Source organism: Amblyomma americanum, chromosome 1 (assembly GCF_052857255.1).
Source record: "Amblyomma americanum isolate KBUSLIRL-KWMA chromosome 1, ASM5285725v1, whole genome shotgun sequence".
NCBI lineage: Eukaryota > Metazoa > Arthropoda > Arachnida > Ixodida > Ixodidae > Amblyomma > Amblyomma americanum.
Genome location: NC_135497.1, coordinates 27,460,870 through 27,480,856, shown reverse-complemented (window position 1 = coordinate 27,480,856; position 19,987 = coordinate 27,460,870). Strand labels below are relative to the sequence as shown.

Sequence of the window (19,987 nt, the reverse complement as noted above, 5' to 3'; positions counted from 1 at the left end):
GCTTCATAAATTTTACCTGTGCGACCTGTATTGCTTGCCCAAACAGACAATTTCAATAGCAAATGTGGAGAAGACCACCATGTAGCTACTGCAAGCAATTAAATTTTTAACTGCCAACTCTATGTTCATAGTATTGCAGATCTGAAGGAGGTATTTAAGTGAGAACTCGTCTCTGAAAATTTTCAACCAAGTGAAGTGCACGCTCCAAAGCTGATACAGCACCCCCGTGGCAATGCTACATCACACAGTAACTAACACAAATGTCCTATGGCACTAGTGCCTCTGGAACACTGTTTTTCCTGCAAGAAAAGCTGTTTTCAGCACCATCAATGGCAGCACTGATGTCGAACAGCATGCACTCTTTAAAACAATTTAGCAAACTGGTACAATCTTACTTCAATTATGAAATATTTTATAATTTACACCTCAATACACATTCAAACCGGTATTCCTCCGTAAGCTTGTCATAACCTCCTGAAATTAGGTTTATGGGGGTTTAACGTCCCTAAGCGACTCAGGCTATGAGGGACGCCGTAGTGAAGGGCTCCAGATAATTTCGACCACCTGGGGTTCTTTAATGTGCATTCACATCGCACAGTACACTGGCCTCTAGAATTTTGCCTCCATTAAAATTTGACCGCCGCGGCCAGGATCGAGCCCGCATCTTTCGGGCCAGCAGCCGATTCAGGCCAGCAGCAGAGTGAGTGCCACGACCACTGAGCAACCGCGGCGGCACCTCCTAAAATTAATCTAGTCAACTATGTAGTACATTTTTCAGGCCAAACAAAACAATTCAGCACACATAAAATCTGTGCTACTTCCAAACACGGTTTCTACTCTCCTTGAGGCCTGAATTGAACAGGATCGCCAAGAATGATCTATATATATAAACGAAGGAAGCTAACAGCTGCCAAAACCAAGGAACATCAGGGAATCTTTTTTTAATTTGTGGTGTTGATCAACAGGAGATCAATAGTGCAATTATTTCATCGGTTAAAGATAACTGATTTGAAAGTAGAAAAAAAAATGCGAGCCGCCAGTGGGTTCCGAACCCATGACCTCCATGAGTTGATCATAAATAAATATATGATCAACGAACTAAAATATCAGGCACTTAGTTATAGGTCATGGTTTTGGCAAGTGGATGTTTTTTTTTTTTTTCACAACAGGCTTACTGCACCTGTCCGCCATGCATTTGCAAAGTGTCACTGGAAATATGCGTAAAAATGTCTAAAATGTTGCCCTTTCCATGGTATGGTGGACAAATGATGAACCCCGCATGCACATACTACAGCCAAAATGTACTTACTTGAACAGCATCCTCTCTGGAGTCAACCCAGTAGACGTCATGGGTAACGATGTCAATTGTGAGGTCTCTCGGGTTGCTGATTCCAGTGACTACAATGGGTACCCGGTTTGTGCCATCTAGGTAGGCTTTTTCAATCTTGGGATATTGACCATAGTCAATCCAGTACAGGAACCTCTTTACAGGGTTCACAGCGATCTCTCGTGGCGAGTCAGTTGTAGTCTTCAGTAGGATAACTCTGTTCGATCCATCTAGTTCACACACCTCAATGTATGTTTCATGGGGGAAGACATTCGTGAAGTAGATACTTCCTATAGAAAGAAAAATAAATTACTTTAACATATTTGGGGTGCATGAAATGGCACTGCAGTACAGCAGTTATACAACAATAATGAGCGAGGACTATGTAACCATGAAAAAAGAACCACAGTAAACAAGTACAGTTGAACGTTCTTATAGCGATGTTGAAGGGGCCTAGCAATTACTTCATTATAGCCATAGCTTCGTTACAGTGAGGTTGACCGAGCTTCCAATGGGAATCGTCATTCTAATTCCTTCGTTAACTCCATTATTTCGTTATAAACCATTTTGTTATAATGAGGTTAGACTGTACATCAAACAATGACATATCACTCCAGGCATATGTACTGTTGTCTGATATACAAATACAGTACAAAACAATATACAAAAACATTTGTGTCAATGTCTACAGTGCTATCATGTACTGCATTTTTCACTTCATGCATTTTTCAACGGTAAATAAGCAGCTGTTTGTGTACGCTTATCAGCACAGAAGGATTCCTTCAAACTTGTCTAAAAAAAACAGACTTTGGCAGAGGTTGGTGCAACTCATTGTGCCCGAGGTATAAAGCTGTCATCGAAAGGATACTACATCACTGCTGTACTCAATAGCATTATTTTGCTGATGCTTGCAAAGTTTGAGCTACAAAGCTGGCAGCATTTCGCTGTGTTCAAGCCTTGCTTGAATAACTGCCTTGCTTGAACTTGCAGACAACTGATCATCGAATAAATACACGATATCCATAATCAATGCAGCCACTTATGCATCGATTACTCCAATACAAAGGGAAGTGGAAGTCCATACAATAGCGAGATGGACAAGTTGGTGATTCAAGAAGTAAAACTTGTTCTAACATGTGAAGGTGCCGAATACTTGCCTGCAACCCAGTCCACTGCCACACCACGTATGCCATTGCTGCCAATACCATCAGCAATAACATGCTTTAAATCCGTGCCATCAGGCTTGATTCGGTAGATGCCGTTGCGCTCGCCTTGATTGAACTCAATCCAATATATGTGATTCATTGCCACATGCACATCCAAGTGTAGAATGTTGTGCCCTGAAAGCAGACATTTGCGTCGCAGGTTACTGAGTAAATTCACAAATTTAGCGTACCTCCTCAGGCATGCTAAAACCAGTGGCCACATTAACAGGAATGTTTGAAGCAGATTTATTTTTGCCACAAAGTACAAACAAATTTGTGCATGAGATGTGGTTGGTAAGGTAGGAAAAAAGCCACATATATATGTAGCTCTACTGGCCCCACCTCCCAATACTTGGCAGCGGACACTTTGACAGAGGTAAGCAATACATACACACGAAGAAAAAAAAACTACTGGAAATGCGGTGAAGCCTTATGAGCAGGCTCCATCATGCAAACGAGAAGCCTGTGACGAGGCACAGTTTTGGTGGGCTGGAACAATGCGGATCTAAGAGAGGGAAATGCACATTGGCATTGGAAGGATGGGACTGCTTCAAAAAAGAAATTAACACCGATGAGCCAGTCGGTGTATGCAAGTGGCATGGAGCTGGGTTCATATGACCAGCAAATGCACGGTCCGACAGCTGCCATCGCCACTGGCAAGTGGCAATGCTCAGAAACAAACTACGCAGCTACTAGGCTATTCTTTGGCCTAGCAACAGGGGCCTTGCAATCGTTGTCACGCCTGCCATTATGCCCACTTAAGAGGTGCGCAGGTTTTACATGATCGCTTGCCCTGTTATGACACTGACTCGCCCCTTCGGAAAGCCTCATGAGAAATTCCCCAAGTAGGATTTCCCGCATATCATAGCTGACCAAAACAAGATGGCACAGCTTACGATAGGAGAGTAATGAAAGCGACAAGATGAATATCACTGGTGTGGCCATTAGGTATGGAACACATTTATAAAAGGATAAAAAAAAAATGTGCACTTTCTCGTTGCGACTTCAAAGCGGATGGTCGGCCATCTTGTTCTCATCAGGAATTGTATGTGGGAAAGCCCGCTTGCAGAATTTCTCACGAGGTCAAGCCAAGCAGCGGCCAAATGTGACCAGTCCACACAACAAATGACGGGGAAGGAAGCGAACAGGACCTTTGCATTGCTTTACCACTTTAAACTTGCCCAGATACTGTGGTTTGGCCACGGTTGAACTGATGAAAGTCTGCACGGTATACGATCACTACAGAATATTCGGGAGTTTGGAATATTCGGAAATTTTCGAATATTGATTTTTTTAATATGAATATGAGCCAAATCAAACATTCGATTCGTATTTGAAATTTCAAAGCACCCCTAATAATAATCAGTCTTAGTAGGGCGTTCTTGCAGGCTATTTTCCGGAGTTGGTTGACACAAAGGAAAAAGGTTTATCTAGCAGCAAAACAAAAATTTTTCAGAAACCGTCGGGGGGTCTATACATGATGACAAGTGCAATGCTTTCCAATTTCACACAAACCATTTCTGCATCAGAGTCAGACTGAGAAAACTCATTAAAGTATTTGTAACTAATTCCTTTTTTTTTTTTCAAATACTGAAACAGCTTTATTTCTTGACACAGTGAGGGGACTGGGACTAAAGGCCGAGAGAGCCTAACAAATGTTCCAAACCTCTTCTATACATAGTTACAGTAGTGGTGATAGTGCATTCAAATGCACATACATAAAAGGCACACCTCAAACAGCAGAACGCAATTACAATAACAAAAATGATTGGAATATTTGTTGATTACCTTAATCAGAACAGAAAACACTTTCACAATAACAAAAATGCAATGCATGTACACTTCTTATGAAGAGGTATAGGTATATAGTACCACATATATAGAGATGTAAAGGCAATAAAGTAGCAGTTATTAGCAAAAGCAAATATCACTGGCAAGTAATAAGGCACTTAGCTTTCTTTTGAAAGAATTTTCTGAGTCACTGAAATCCAACAGTTCACCAAACTTGTTTATTATTTCTGTATACTTATAAATAAATGTTTGTTTCCCATAATTTGTTCTTGTTTTTACGTCTCTGATATTGCACCATAGAGGGTAACGAGATGTCTCATGACTTCCTGTTTTAGGGAATAATTTTTGCTTATGAATGGTAACTGGAAGCTTCTTATAGTATACCTTGACTGCAAGGAGGAGAGAATAGGGTTGGAATAGAGGAGATGTTTCAAGGCTTGCTTATAGTATAGCCGCCATGGTAATTGCAGTATATTTGAAAGATGTTTTTGTAAAATAATTAGGTAACTTGTTATAGTTTGTTCACGAAGTTGTTCCCTGTACCAACACACCTTAGCAGAGCTTCGAATAAAAGCGCATTATATAACTGCTGTTTGAGCCAAAGTGGAATAAGCTGCGTTATCCTATTAATGACACTGACAGATTTAGACAAGTCAATGCATAACTGTCTGAATGTGAATTCCATGATAGATGCTCCTCAAACCATATGCATAAGAATTTTCGCTCCTTGTCGCAATTAATTTAATACTATTAAAATTGATGTTACTATCACTGGTAATGATTTTATTACGTGCTATGAATAAAATATATGTAGTTTTTGCAGTGTTAAGTTCCAGGTTATTTTTTTTTCGCCATTCAGACAATCGACGCAGATACGCATTTACGCTGAAAGCAAGTTCTGTAGTGTCATTAGATGCAAGAAACACGTTAGTGTCCTCTGCAAACATTGTCAAATTTGATGTGTTAGGTATCCGAGCAATATCATTTACATAAATCAAGAACAGTAGTGGGCCCAGCTTTGAGCCCTGAGGTACACCCTGTCGTATTGCCAAAACATCAGAAGAAACCGAATTCAGCTGCACAAATTATTTCTGTTTGTTAAATAACCCCTTATTAAATGACTAGCGACACCACATATTCCATATTTATATATTATTAATTTATGATCAATCGAGTTTAAAGCGTTTTGAAATCTAAAAATAGTCCGAGTGTAACCTTTTTTTATGTTTGATCATTTTACCTTTGATGCCTAGAAGTGTTCACCCTGCCAACCAATTTTCTTGAAAGCCATACTGCCACTTAGAGATTACCTCGTATTTGACCAGGAAACACCACAGCCTGTCAAATATAACACTTTCGAAAAGCTTTGAGAATATGTTTAAGGCCGATATCGGCCGGTTGCAAGCACCACCATGTCTTTTTGTTTCCCCATTTTTAGATAAACCTACTTCATCCTTCAAGACCAAATACAGTAAAACCTCGTTAATTCAAAGTCATTGGGACTGCAAAAAAGTGTTCAAATTAACTGACCACAGCAAAAAAAAATGAACTCAAGCAAAAAATTTCGTTGCGACAACATGCTACCTTTGCTGGACGAACTTTGCGATTATGGTATATTGCCATGTAAAAAAAGTCAACTGTCCAGCTCCTAGCCCTTGCTGGCCAAAAAGAAAGTGGACTCCAAATACAAATTCTCCGAATGATCATGGATTTCGAATTACCGAGGTTTTACTATCCATCATGATTTGCTAACCATGTTTCTGTCAACATGATAGCTGTGAATATGGTATTCATGTCTGGCTTATGGGGTTTAATGTTCCAAAGCAACTCGGGTTATGGGGATGTCGTAATGGAGGGCTGTGGATAACTTCAGTCACCAGGGGTTCTTCAATGTGCACTGACATATCGGACAGTACAGTGCCTCTAGTATTTTGCCTCCATCGAAACGGGACCGCCGCGGCCGAGACTGAACCTGCACCTTTCAGGCCAGTAGCCGAGCACCAGAACTACTGAGCCACTGCTTGAATGCAGTATTCAATTCGTTGAGAAAAGCACAAAATTTTGCATGTTTGTTTTGCGCTCACTGCATATTAAAGGACAAAAATGTAAGGCGACAAAGGCAATTCTGTAAGCAGTAAATTATAATCAGCCAGGCAAAGAAAAATGATCCATGGCTATGGAGAATTAAAAATCCTCAAGCACTAGGCAACCAAACTGTAACAGCTTTGCAAGATCGCCCACTTGTTTGATCACACGAACAGAGCATCCATCTGTCTCACGGAGGAAAACTTTACCATTTCTGCACCAAGCATACTTACAGCCATTGTTTTGTCCACTGTTCAGCTGCAAAGAGTGTTTTCATGGTTGCATTCGACAAGTTCTCGGCCATGAACAAAAAGAATTCTCCTCCGCGAGTGCCTTTCTTTTAGAAAAACGCTCCTCATCCAAAAGAGTGCGCAGAGTGAAGACCATATTCACATAGCACTTTCTTTCATCCACTTGTGTGGCATGCCAAATTTAGTTTCGTCATCAGCCAGAACAGTCACCGACCGACTTTTCGGACTTGAAGGGACCTGGAAAATGGTCCGAATAATCCGTGAAGTACAAAAAAAAACACTTTATTGAGATGAAATCTGCTTAAAAATGTCACTGATTTTACCTCGCGACAAACTTCTCTTGCTGGCGACGATTTGCGCCTGTATCTGTGCCCAAGTTGTGCTTTCACTGTACACGCTAGACAGCAAGGTCACCGCATTTAGTTGGAATACTTCCCACGCCTCTTTGACGGACTTTTCGTTCAAAGCGGCGGAACCACTGGACGCAATCACAAAACGGCGAACGGATGTAACTTCGTGAAGACTGAGCGCCACTCGGTCGACGCGGTCAGAGGAACCCAAGTGACGAAACGACGTATGGCAAACGTATAAAACCCGCCGCGGTGGCTCAGTGGTTAGGGCGCTCGGCTACTGATCCGGAGTACCCGGGTTGGATCCCGACCGCGGTGGCTGCGTTTCGATGGAGGCAAAACGCCAAGGCGCCCGTGTGCTGTGCGATGTTAAAGATCCCCAGGTGGTTGAAATTATTCCGTAGCCCTCCATTACGGCACCTCTTTCTTCCTTCCTTCTCTCAGTCCCTCCTTTATTCCTTCCGGCCAAGATGTGAGATAGCTCCTGCACAATTTCCTTCCACCAACAACCAATTTTCAATGTATGGGACAAGCAATAACTTCCCGCGACAACGTCGGCGACAAAAACAAGTTGATGGCGATGACAATCCGGCTGCCACCTCGAAGTGTCAAAGATCGCAGGGACCTCTACTGGCAACAATGAGGTACCGAAAGTATGCCAAGCCAATCCAACTGCAGCGTAAATCCACCTCAATCCAAGATGGCACCTTTTGCGCCGGCGAGAAGCCGATAAGATGGCAGATTTTGGCCCGCAGGCGACTGAAATTAGTCCTAAAAATCGAACTTTCGGACTTTTGATGTCCGAAATATCCATCGCGAATATGTATGTGCTTCTATGGGGTGACTGACGGCGCCTCATCGAGGTCCGAAATATCCTACAAGTCCGAATTATTGGAGTCCGAATTACCCGTCAGCTACTGTATTTAGTTTTTTTCAGTGTAACGAATACATTCTTGAATACTGCATGCACAGTTTATGATGAGGTCAGCCTGTGTTTACAATTTATGTAACTTGACACTGTTACAAGAGAATTTTGTGCCATTCTTCATCAAAAAAAAACAACTAGAAGCACTGACTGTGGTATAAATACAAATACCATAGCGTGAAAGACTCAATTTTGCACAATCTTTTTGCATCCACTTAGTTTTAACATCCCAACATGAAGGCTCTCGTGTGCCAAGCCCAATTTTACTCCTACAAACAGGTCACCTCATTTCTGCCGTTTTGAAGCTGCAAAGTCAACAGTTTGCACAGTATGCACTGCGAACAAGATGAACTCACCTGGACCCGCAATTGGCTGCATAGCTTCTCCGTGGTCTTCAAGGCTGAACCCTCGTGCCTTGTCGAGCTCAGACACGACCAGGAATGAAGAGTATGGCATGCAAGATGTGTCTCCATTGCCCTTGTATCCTGTACTGCACATGCACTGCCTCTGGTTGTTGGAGACAGGGATGCACAGCTGCTCACACCCACCATTGTTGCTTCGGCACGGATGACTGTCCCCTTCCCCTGAGAGTGCAACACAAAAAGGTCTGTTAACTTCACATGTATTTGAGCTTTATGCCACTAATGGCAATGCGAAGTTTTTATGCATAAGGAGCAGTGACATGGCAGTGATGCCTTAGGTATCAATACTGGGGTGATGGGCTGTTTGTGATGCACAGTGATATGCACGCTTAAGTGACCATGACCTTTGGTACATGTTAAGAAAAGGTACATGTGAAGACTGCATATCACACATCTAGCTGCCTATCCACACTACACTGTGAAACATTAAGACCTGCTAACTGAAACTGAAATAGTAAGATATCAAGTCTGCACACAGCAAAAGATCATTCAGCTACGGTCAATGAAAAAAATTAACCACTACCCAATACAGGACAACTGCCATGCACACCACAAACCATAGCACTTAGTGTCTGCCAATGAATAAAGATGTAGAAACCAATGATAAGGCACATTCATTGCTACGAGGCAGCGCGCAGAGATCACGGACAAGGAAAGACACACAGCAAGCTGCTACAATTAACTAAATTTTATTCCGAAAAGACATCTCTTAAATATCGCTGTTCTGCAAATCAAGCGTTTACACATCATGTGTGAATGGCCAATAAGCAAACCTGTCAATAAACATGAATTCTTTATCATGCAGAGTCAAGGTGGTACAACTAAAGCATGAGTCTCCTCCTTTTCTTATGTGATACACTTCTGCAAGCTCTCAGGTCACTTTATCTCAATGTCTGAACAGCCCCAATGAATCATAGCAATGAATCTACACCAACTATCCTAAGCAGCCGTTCTAACACGGTAAGGCACATACTGTACAGTGTCCTCAATCTCTATCTTTTTATTATTTCAAAAAAAAAATAAAGTAATTTTGTGCAGTTAATGCATCACCTAACAGTGGCAGTAACAATTGGCATACCTGTCGCTGCAATGGAATCATGTGGCTAACCTATGCCAATAATCTTTACCCCACGTACTCAAAATGGCAACATTGTTATTTTGTAACTTCTGCTGTTTTTCCTAAGCCCCACATATTATTGATTCATCATCACCATTGTCATCATAATAATCACCATAACTGTTATTGTTAGTACTGCAAGCATTCAACACACACACACAGCACACAAAAACTGTGCAGGTAATGTGTCTTCATTCAATATAATTGGCAGCCTTGATATGCAATGCCTATTATCACAATGCCTAAATACAGCCCACCCAATTATGAACTGCAGCCAAAAGGCTAAAATCACAAATTGCAAGCCAGTTTAAACGCCAATGAGAGTTTTCAACTGAGCTAGCTCATTGTTGGCAATGCACAGTGGCCTCACCTGGCTTCTTGCCATAAACTTTAAGGGTGACCAGACCAGGAGTGTTATCCTCCAGAACAACTTGGTTGCCTCCATCCGGCAGGTCCACACGTGCTATTTTCTCGTGCACAGAGTCGAGGTAGTAAAGCTTGTTGCTGAACACTGTCAGCCCCTGAGGTTTGGCCAGGCCAGCTGTGCTGGAAATCAGCGTCTTACGACCATTGCCATCCAAATCGACACTTTCAATCTGAAAATACAGATGCAGCATATTAACCTTTGATGAAGGCAGGAAAGTGCCATGCCAAACCCTGAAAGCATACCTCTACATCATAGCTGCTATCCTCCTACCAAATGCAGCACAAATGTGGAAAATGCATGTGCATTTAAACAACACAGATCAATAAAAAGGGCTAAGCTATAGTGGCAGAGCAACAGGTACCCAAAATACTTACAATGCCTTCAAAACTCTGGCTCCAATAAACACGCTTTCCTGTCAGGTCAATGGTTAGTGCCTCAAGTCGTCGCAAGTTTTCCTTGACGAGAATGATGGGGTTTTTGCCATCCATTGACACTCGAGCAAGCTTCCGTGGGACACCAATGCCACCATCATCAAGCCAGAAGAGCTTCCTAAAAGAGAATGGTTAGGTTTAAGCCCACACACAGAAAAAGAAATATGACAACCTGGGAACAGGGCATAAAGATTGCTTCAGAAAACAACACAACAAAAGATTACTCACCCTTGTTCAGGGTCGACTACTATTGCCTTTGGCTTTCCAATTCCCTTCTCAGACCCATCGTTGGTCAGCAAAACTCTTCGGTACTGTTTCTCTCCATCCACCTTCACAATTTCGATGTTTGAAGACTTCCTATTTCCAATGTACAAGTTCCTTCCAACCCAGTCAAAGGCTATGGCATATGGCGCTCCAATAATTCCATCCATCAGGAACTTTGTAACATTTCCTCCCTTGAGGCTCACGGTGTAGATTGTGCCCTAAAATTTAAATGCGCGGTGTTAAATTTTTTTCCAACAGTATGCACTACTAGATATGAACATACGTTCTCCTTGTCCTCATCAGCCAGCTGGATCCAGTATATGTTGCCCTCTTGTTTGTCATAGTCGAAGTCATATCCATTTTCAATGCCAATTATAGGAACAATCTGGCCAGATGACTTGTCATCAGGTGTCAGGCTGATGTCAATCAGCTGGTTGGCTTTCATAAGCATCAGGAAAGGTGTGTCAACTGTAAAGAGAAAGTTTCACACAAGTGAGCAGAGCGGTGAGAATAGCTGAAATTATCCATGCAAGCAATAACGCAGCTACCTCTAGGTTGCCTTGTGCTAACATAACATTATATTGCTGCAGAAGCAAACATTTTAAAGACTAAAATTTCAAAATGCTTAACAGCTATCACCACAGAAAATGGCAGAAATCAGAGATGAAAACTTACATACAAAATAACACTCAACCTATTTTGTTTTGAAGACTAACCAACAAGAAAATATGCCCCTGCTTACTTGCGCCCTAGTCATTGAAAGCAACATGCTGCAGAGCACACAGCAACCAGACATAAATGTCCCACCTGGCACGCATGAGCCACTGGCTGAAGCCCGGTCCTGTGTGTAGCCAGGTGGGCAACGGCATGAGTACTGGCTGGGCCTTGATGGCGACAGCAGACACAGGTGGGAACAAGGTGCAGTTGCACAGGGGTTGCTAGCTGCAGGGATGAAATGCACGCATCAAAAATTATGCCTCTGAACATCTTTACAAGAAGAGAGTCGAATTATTTATTTATTTTTTTCATACTGCAGATCATGTTACAGATCCAAGCAGAACAAATACACATTAGATATATTACAGATACAAGGCCAACAAGTAAAAAGAAAAATTACAAAAATAACAAAAGGCATGCAGAACGATTATGCGCTGACATTCATCCTGTCGGTGAATTCCACTCGCTGATGGCACACAGCAAAAAGGAAAATTTAAAAGTGTTAGCTCTAGCAAAGTACGGGGTAAGTGAACGGGGATGATGGTGACGTATGATGCGTGTAGCTAAATATGATAAGTAGGATGCAGGATCAAGCGCCAATTTGTTAGTGATGAGCAAGGAAAGAAATTCTCGCCAAATATTTTTTCTTCTTGCCTCAAGAGATTGGATACAGTTAGATTTCATTAGCTTATACGGAGAATCAAACAGTGAAAATTTAGAATAAATAAATCTTAGATTTTCTTTGGATTCTTTCAAGTTTTTTAATACTGGTATTAGTATAAGGATTCCACACACATGCATGCATATTCGAGCTTAGGCCTGATTAGTGAGTTATACGCGAGCAGTTTAACCTGAGCGAGGGCTTTGGAGTTTATTTCTTTAAAAAAACAGTTTGCGAAAGGCAGACGAGCAGATATTTTCCACATGTGAATTCCAGGACAGATTGTTAGTTAATGTTACGCCTAGGTATTAAAGCTGGAAACTTCATGTAGTGTTTGTCCAAGGTGATACCTGTGGTCAAAAAATATTTTCTTTACGTGTCACACGAAGGAAATTAGTTTTGGCTTTGTTTAGAGCCATGTCCCATTTCTGGAACCATGCAAGGATGTTAGAGAGGCGTTTAGGTCAATCTAGTGATTAGAACATGTAATGTCTCAGTACAGCAAGCAATCATCCGCAAACAAACAAATCTCTGCGCCAGGAACAGTTGTGGCGACGATGTCATTAATATACAGCTAAAATAATAAAGGTGCAAGTACATTCCCCTGAGGCACTCCAGAAGTGACTGCAAGAGCAGCCGATTATTCTCCATCAATTGAGACATACTGCTTACGGTTAGTTTAATAGTGTGAAATCCAGGTAAAACTAATATCTCAGGAAAACCAATAGATTTAAGCTTTAGAATTAATTTATCATGAGGGACTTTGTCAAAAGCCTAGCTAAAATCTAAGAATATTAGATCAACTTGGCCATTACTGTCTAAGGTCAACGCAAGTGAGTGAACTATTGTTCCTAATTGGGTCACTGTTGAATACCATGCTGAAATTTGAATAAAATGGTGTGCCAATTTAGGAATTCATTTATGCGATTAGCAGTAACGTGTTCAATTAATTTACAGCAAGATGAAATAAAGAAGATTGGGCGGTAGTTTGACCGCATTAAACGATCTCCTTTCTTAGGTACAGGGACGATTCGGGCGGTCTTCCAGTCACCTGTCAATTTCCCAGTTCGCAAGGATGCCTGAAACGTTACATACAAAAACTTTGCAACTGATTCGGCATATCTTCGCAGAAAAATGTTCAGAATGTTATCAGGGCCACACGCTTTTTCGGTTTTCAAGTTTAGTAGCATAGAAAATATCCCAGCGTAAGAAACAAAATTGACTTCGGTGTCATGAAACTGCGACTGTAGGGGTACATGAACTGGAATTTGAAAAGATGCTTTGAAAATATGTATTAAAATGCTGCACAATGGCTCTCTGGTCTGTGACTTAGGAACTATTATTATGAAAAAACAGAAAAAAAACATCGAGTAAAACCGGCGAGAACAAAGCAGGAGGCAGTTCTTATAGTAAGAAGAAAAACTGCAAGGTACTGAATAAGCACACATATGGCATGATCAGGCAGAAAGACAGATTGCACTGCCACAAAACCTGTCTCCTTGTTCATAAAAATGATGAAACAGTACGAAAATTATGCAGTAATTGAGATATTAAAAGAATAACCGTTTCAGTCCGGGCACAACGCTCAGTCCAGAATTCAAGACATCAATAATTTGTTAAACCAATGCCTACAAATCATTAAGGCAGCACAAACTTGACCAAGGGGGAGGCGGGAAGCCTCAGTATACTGAGGCTTTGCCTGGGCCCAGACTCACTTGTGGGAATGTTGCTCAGTGGACAAGTGGTTTCCACATCCCCCTTGCTCAAGTTTGCGCTTCCAAAAATTCCATTTTCCTTGCCCTCTATTCACAAACAATAAAGATTTGTCTTCAATACAGTACAGAAGTGATGCAAAAAGTTCTCGGGTTTCCGTCCTCAACATGGCCCCCCCCTAGTAATAGTGTTAACGACACCTGACGGCAACATGGCAGCCTCACTCACATGGCGGCTGCAGCACTGGATGGTTCACATGAATGCCCAGAGGTTGGCTAACCAGATGCGACACAACCGTCTGGTTGGTGCCCCGGAACTTCTGACACGACAGCACCCTATTCAGCTGGCGATCTGTCCAATACAGTGTGTCCTCGAAGATGGTGAGAGAGTGTGGGTGCAGCAGATACTGAAAAAAACAGAGTGCATGCCGTCGTGTCAACCGATTTTAGGGAAAGTGACATTCCTGTTTGCATTTGAAGGTCTACTCTGAATTCCACACATTACCAACATGTGCAGCCTACACTGCTAGTACTGTTATGCGTTCAGGGTGAGTACATTACGCCCACGAAAATTTAAACAAGCAAGATGCCTTCTTTCTGCCTCTCATCAATTTCTTGAAGAATTTTATGGAATATTAGCTGATGTCTACCAAAGTTAAACTCAGTCCCAAAAGACAAGTCAAGAAAAGTTAGTTAGGGCACTATGCAGCCAAGGGAACACTCACGTGGTTGTGTGCCAGCACTTGCTGACGTCCCGAGCCATCATAATTGCAGAAGTCAATATAGTCAAGCTTGCTATCAGCAAAATAAATACGCTTGTTGGGCAGATCAAGGGTCAGCCCATTGGGCCAGTAGATCTTGGTGTGAACAATAGTCTTCCGCATGGTACCATCAAGGCCGACGCTCTCAACACGTGGGTTTTCGCCCCAATCGGTCCAAAACATGAGCCGCACACTGAAAGTTGCAAGCAGAAATAGACCAGGATGAACAAAACAAACTTTGCAGACACAGTAGTCCGATGGACAGCATCAACATGAACCCACCTACCTACAGATATACATACCAATAACCAAATGAAGTCATTGAGTTAAAGGTTGAACAGTATTTGATAAAACTTCACTTCTTTATTTAGTTGCAACTGTTTTCAAACTAAAATATGTGGAATCTGAACCGTAACAAAGTTTAGTCTAGGGTTTTTTTTTTCTCCTCTTCTGAATGTACAGTTGTTTCGAATTCCTCTGAATGCCCATTTTTTACATATGCTTTCGGGTCCACGCAAATGAAAAAATGGAATCAAAGGCACTCACCCTTCTCTAGGGTCCAAAGACAGTCCTCTTGGCTGACTAATGTTTTCCTTGAGCAACACAATGTGGTTCTTTCCATCCAGTGTGGACACTTCAATCGTTTTGAGCCGAGAATCCACCCAGTAGAGATTGCGAGCCACCCAGTCAACAGCCAAGCCTTCTACTAGGTCAAGGCCACTGGAGATCACCTGGAAGAAACCACATGGAGATGCTTGAGCACATACTCAAAAGCAATTCAGAGATGGGCAGTCTAAGATTTTTTTTTAATTTCAAAAGCAAAAGGTAAAAGCACTAGGAAACATCTGTAAACTTGTGCAAGGTACTTCACCTCACATTCAGGCTGTGCTGTTCATAGAAGGTTAAGTAACCGAATCTGAATGAAGTTTTTTTGAACTGAAAGGCAAGTTGCCAGGCTATATACAGATAAAAAAAAACACAAAAGTTATGCATATTTAGTCTTCGCACTAACACGCTAGTATCCAAACTCCCTCCCAAAACTATTCCTTATCTGGTGCTTCCAGTATAAGTGATTGACACAGTTTCAAGATGACAAAGAAGAAGTCTCATTATAGCATATTGCTCTGGAACCTCTTTCTGTATGATCAATCAGTGTATGCATGTATGTTTCATGTATTTCAAGAAATAAACTTCAAACTTCATAATTTAAAAAAAGTGCAAATTTGTGAATAGCACCAACCACTTGTGGTTCTCCGCCTTTCGTCAGCCGAAAGACTTTCTTCACACTCATGTCCGACCAGTAAATGGTGTTGGTGGCCATATCTGAAGCAGTAGCCACAACATTCTCCACTTTGACTGGCACACGCTCCAGGAAGCTTGTGTCCAGGTTGGCAACCAAGATGGATCGCCGATTCGAAATGACCAGGAAAGCATCAGACCTGTCTTTAGCACAAAAAGAAGACAGCAGTACAACACATTGTTTACTGCCTGACACCAAAGCCTTATTTTTCAAAATAAGCACAGGTCCATGCCATTAGAAGGAGAATAGAAAAGCTAAACCTTGAATGCAAAAGCTACATTCTAATATCCAACACACAATTAAACACACTACCTCTTTACAATGCCAGAAGTTTTATAATGCAGCAGTTTACATTCCTTTCAGATGGCTACAATAGTCGAACCCGGATATATCGAACTCGAAGGGTGTCAAGAAGGAGTTAGATATATCGATAATTCAGTATTTAAAAAATGGCAACAGACAAGCTCATCTGTAACCTAGACACAACAATGTAACCTAGAAGCACCAATGCCCGCCAGAGTACGGAGAGTCCACTGCTCGCTAGGCGTCGCTAGGCATAACCTGCTTCACACTGAACCCGCAGTGGACAGGCAGTGGGCAGTTCCAATGCACTGTCATAACTTGTCCAATCCTGTTACAAGTACACTATAAATAGAATAATCGCTCATTAAAATTAGGGTACAGTTTGTTTCCGCGACATCTAGACTTTAGTAAGTTAGGTTGGTTTCCCCGTATGAGAGCACTCTGGTGTGAGAAATGAGTACGAGACTGCAGACCAGTCTCTGCGCGTGAAAAGTGATCCAAGAGCTCTGTTAGGAGAATTGCCACTTGCAGGGGTGCAGCATGTGGTTCAATATATCTAATGACCAGCGAAATTGGAGTTCTGTATAGTGCTCGACTTTCTTTCACTTTTATGCGGGAATTTCAAGGGGACAATTTGGGGGTTCGATTCTACCCAACAATTCGAAATATCCGGGTTTGACATATGCGGGCTGCACTGCAGCAAGATGGTTCTACCAAGCAGTGCAGTGATTACCTCTGCCACACAACTAGAAATAAGTGTTCCGAGGTTAGCCCTACTTCTGACCCTATTACCAGGCGTTTTTTTTTTTCCCTATAATTAGGCAAAAGCCAGCGCAAGAATAAAAAAATGTTTAAAACACTTACTGGTTGCTTTGCACTTGTGTTTGAGCTCAAGGGTGTAGCCTTGCTCGCATGCACAAGTGAATGATCCCTTGCTGTTGGTGCAGTGCTGACTACAGGTTCCAGCAATGAGACACTCATTGAGGTCTAAAAGAAAGCAAGAAAGAACACATTCACACTGCGTTCAAGACTAGACAACACTAAAACAATGTCAAGAATATCTAGTACTGGGGCAAGTTGACACAACTGAAGTATATGTACGATATGACAAGACAAATCTTGAAATTTTAAATGAAAAGAAAAGGGGCCCAAACCTTAGACCGAATAACTATTATACAATGAAATTTCATGCTGAGAGTATGTAAACCAGCAACTACTTGTCCACAGCACGCAAGCAGTGCATTTTTAACTGCAATGGAGGCATTTACCAAAGCGTCGTGCTCGGAACAGCTTCTTTCTAAGCACTGCTAGCTTTCACAAGACCATTTTAAGGACTGCAGGCACCAGTAATGTTAGTATGACTCTTTGCAGCAGGTAATTCATGCTAGCATTGCTATGATCTGTTCAAATAGCATAGTTTCAAAAATGCTTGATTCAAACAAACAGAACTGTACTTTTCATTTTTATTCCCTGTGTGGTCGCAACAGGCATGGAGGTGTCAGCAGTGAGCTACAGCTTGCAGGAAGAAAGGAATTGGTTGAAGCTAAAATGTACATGCGCTCACCAACACAGGTCGTCGTATCATTGAGCACCTCTCCTTTCGGACAGGTACAAAGTGGGCCCATGGGTGTAACATGACATCCATGCGTGCAACCAGCCTTGTTTCCCTTGCAGGGTGTTGATGCTGCAACAGACAAGCTGCATTTTCTTCTCTGATATCTTCACTGCTTCACAGATTGCAAGGCGACTGAACTCACCGCAGCCAGGGCCTTCGTCGGCCCCATTGGGACAGTCAGGCTTTCCATCACACACCAGGGATATGTTTACGCAGCGATCTGTAACTCCAGGACAAAGCCACTGGCCATGCTCACACTGGAACTTTGGTGCAACTGAAAAATAAGACAAATATTCAGCTTTCACACATTTGCGCCGAGATATCGAAGCACAAGCTAGGAAAAAAAAAGCACTTAATGCAGTACAAAAAAAAATTTCATGGCTTATGATTTCTGTGCAAGCAAGCATTGCTTCCAGTGCAACCACTGAGAAATGGTTGAAATTAGGCATGTGCGAATGCTGGTTTGGTTTGAAGTGATTTCGAAATGAATAGTAATGTTCATCTAATATATTTTGAAGCAAATATTCCGAATACTTCTGGCACACAAAAGGTTGAATGGCACAACAGGCATTTTCAAAATCATGCATTTTTCTAACATGCAAGGCCATTACATAAAAAAAAAAGAGAATGTACTGAAGCTGTGTCGACGTCCTGCAAAAATTGCCATCGGAAATTGAGGAAGTCGACCTACATGTATTTGTGGCGTGTAAGACTTAACTATGAGAACCCCCCACTGCTGGTCTTAAATGCGACTGTGTCATTACACAGCTGCTACTTTTAAGCAACGACTTCATGACACCTCCTAGGCGTAAGCATTGCGCACCCAGCGCCACTCCATGTCAGGCGTCTGAAAGGGGCACACATCTCCATGTGCCTGGTGCTAACTTCCTCTCGTGCTCGCACCGTCAAGCTTGATATGTTAAATCAGTGCCATTGAGATGCATTCTGTTACATGATAAGCTACAGTGGCTGGTTTCTATGTACACAATATGATGAAAATAGCTGCAGCCGACTATAGGAAACATGATGGAAAGACATTTCCATGTGCCGACTGCACATCTGTGTATATCGGAGAGTCAAGGCTCTATCCTGAATTATTGATTATCTAGACGGCAGTGCATATGCTTAACCACAATGAAAGAAATTTGTCTCCAATCTATGCAAGGTGCCTGGGTTAGTTCATGCACTGTATTTAAAAAGCAATGCTACTACGTTTTTCCTCATTGTAAACAAAGCTCCTATGGGGAGCCAAAATGTGTTTCCATCACTTTCTTTTTTTGGATGGCACCATCTACGTTCGTCATGTACCATCCCAACCAGATGGGATTTAGTCAGACCCAATTGACTTTGTTCATGCACACGTATGCATGGTTACGTGCATTGAGCAAACAATGGCCAACTGAAATTGCCACCTTATTGGCTCACGCAATTTCCGCTCAGTTATGTAACTATAAGCGACATTACTAACAACCTTTTCACTGCTGCTGCAAATTGAAAGCAAAATTGCAGCGGAAATTTTCTATCTTGCAAATTAGCAAGGCAAGCCCAGCACATTCTTTCACATGAAATTTTTTGTACAAGACCACGTAAATTAAAAATAAAACTGGCATTCAATATGAACTACAATCATATTACTATGCTTCAAGTACTATAGACCACTCCTTACCACAGGCATGCCTGGCATCTTCATCGGAGTTATCTCCACAGTCATCACTGCCATCACAAATCCAGGACTTGAAGATGCACTTGGAATTGTTGCATTTGAAGTGATTTTGCGGACACTCGACTTGGCCTGACAAAGCATGACAGAAAGTGTTACCAAACTAAAACAATGAAAATAAAGCCCTTCTTTTTATGCTAATTAATTTTTAATGGTTGCCAAATCTATACAATCAACTCATTCTCGTGAAAAAAAAAAAAAAAGCCTCTCACCGCAAGAGGAAGGTTCATCGCTGCCATCTTCACAGTCAGCATTGCCATCACAATACCACAACTTTGGAATGCACACCCTGGACTTTTTGCACTGGAAGGATTTCTCCAGGTCACACTGATCAGGAGCCAATGATGCTGTGAAGAAAATAAAGGCAAACTAGTTGTGAACACACTAAACCCACTTAATGTAGTCAGTGCAGGCTACATGTATATCATGGGGGACTAAGTTTGCAAGCACTTGCCACATCAGCTCAAGACAATACTGGAGTGCACATAATAAGAAATACAAACAAAAAAAAACAAAATTAATACTCATTAAAGATGCACTGCAGCCTCCTCAAGTTACAGAAGAACTAAGTTTTAGGCACAAAATAATAATAATGATAATAAT

General features: G+C 41.8%; 1 protein-coding gene across 5 annotated transcripts in view; it reads right to left on the bottom strand.

Annotated features, from left to right (window-relative positions):
- mgl (low-density lipoprotein receptor-related protein megalin) overlaps positions 1-19,987 on the bottom strand; it is a 158,107-nt gene that overhangs the window by 26,386 nt on the left and 111,734 nt on the right. For 3 of the 5 annotated variants that reach the window (XM_077645080.1, XM_077645091.1, XM_077645095.1), the window contains 17 exons: positions 19,597-19,731; positions 19,331-19,456; positions 17,807-17,938; positions 17,614-17,733; positions 16,914-17,036; positions 15,687-15,889; positions 14,993-15,177; positions 14,411-14,639; positions 13,915-14,092; positions 11,403-11,537; positions 10,879-11,063; positions 10,560-10,813; positions 10,275-10,449; positions 9,844-10,069; positions 8,291-8,518; positions 2,481-2,667; positions 1,310-1,613 (listed from right to left, as the gene is read on the bottom strand). In XM_077645080.1, the coding sequence (XP_077501206.1) occupies positions 1,310-1,613; positions 2,481-2,667; positions 8,291-8,518; positions 9,844-10,069; positions 10,275-10,449; positions 10,560-10,813; positions 10,879-11,063; positions 11,403-11,537; positions 13,915-14,092; positions 14,411-14,639; positions 14,993-15,177; positions 15,687-15,889; positions 16,914-17,036; positions 17,614-17,733; positions 17,807-17,938; positions 19,331-19,456; positions 19,597-19,731 (3,125 nt within the window). Of the gene's footprint in view, positions 1-1,309; positions 1,618-2,480; positions 2,668-8,290; positions 8,519-9,843; positions 10,070-10,274; positions 10,450-10,559; positions 10,814-10,878; positions 11,064-11,402; positions 11,538-13,914; positions 14,093-14,410; positions 14,640-14,992; positions 15,178-15,686; positions 15,890-16,913; positions 17,037-17,613; positions 17,734-17,806; positions 17,939-19,330; positions 19,457-19,596; positions 19,732-19,987 lie in introns of all 5 variants that reach the window. The other 2 variants (XR_013310170.1, XM_077645085.1) reach the window with 1 other exon arrangement.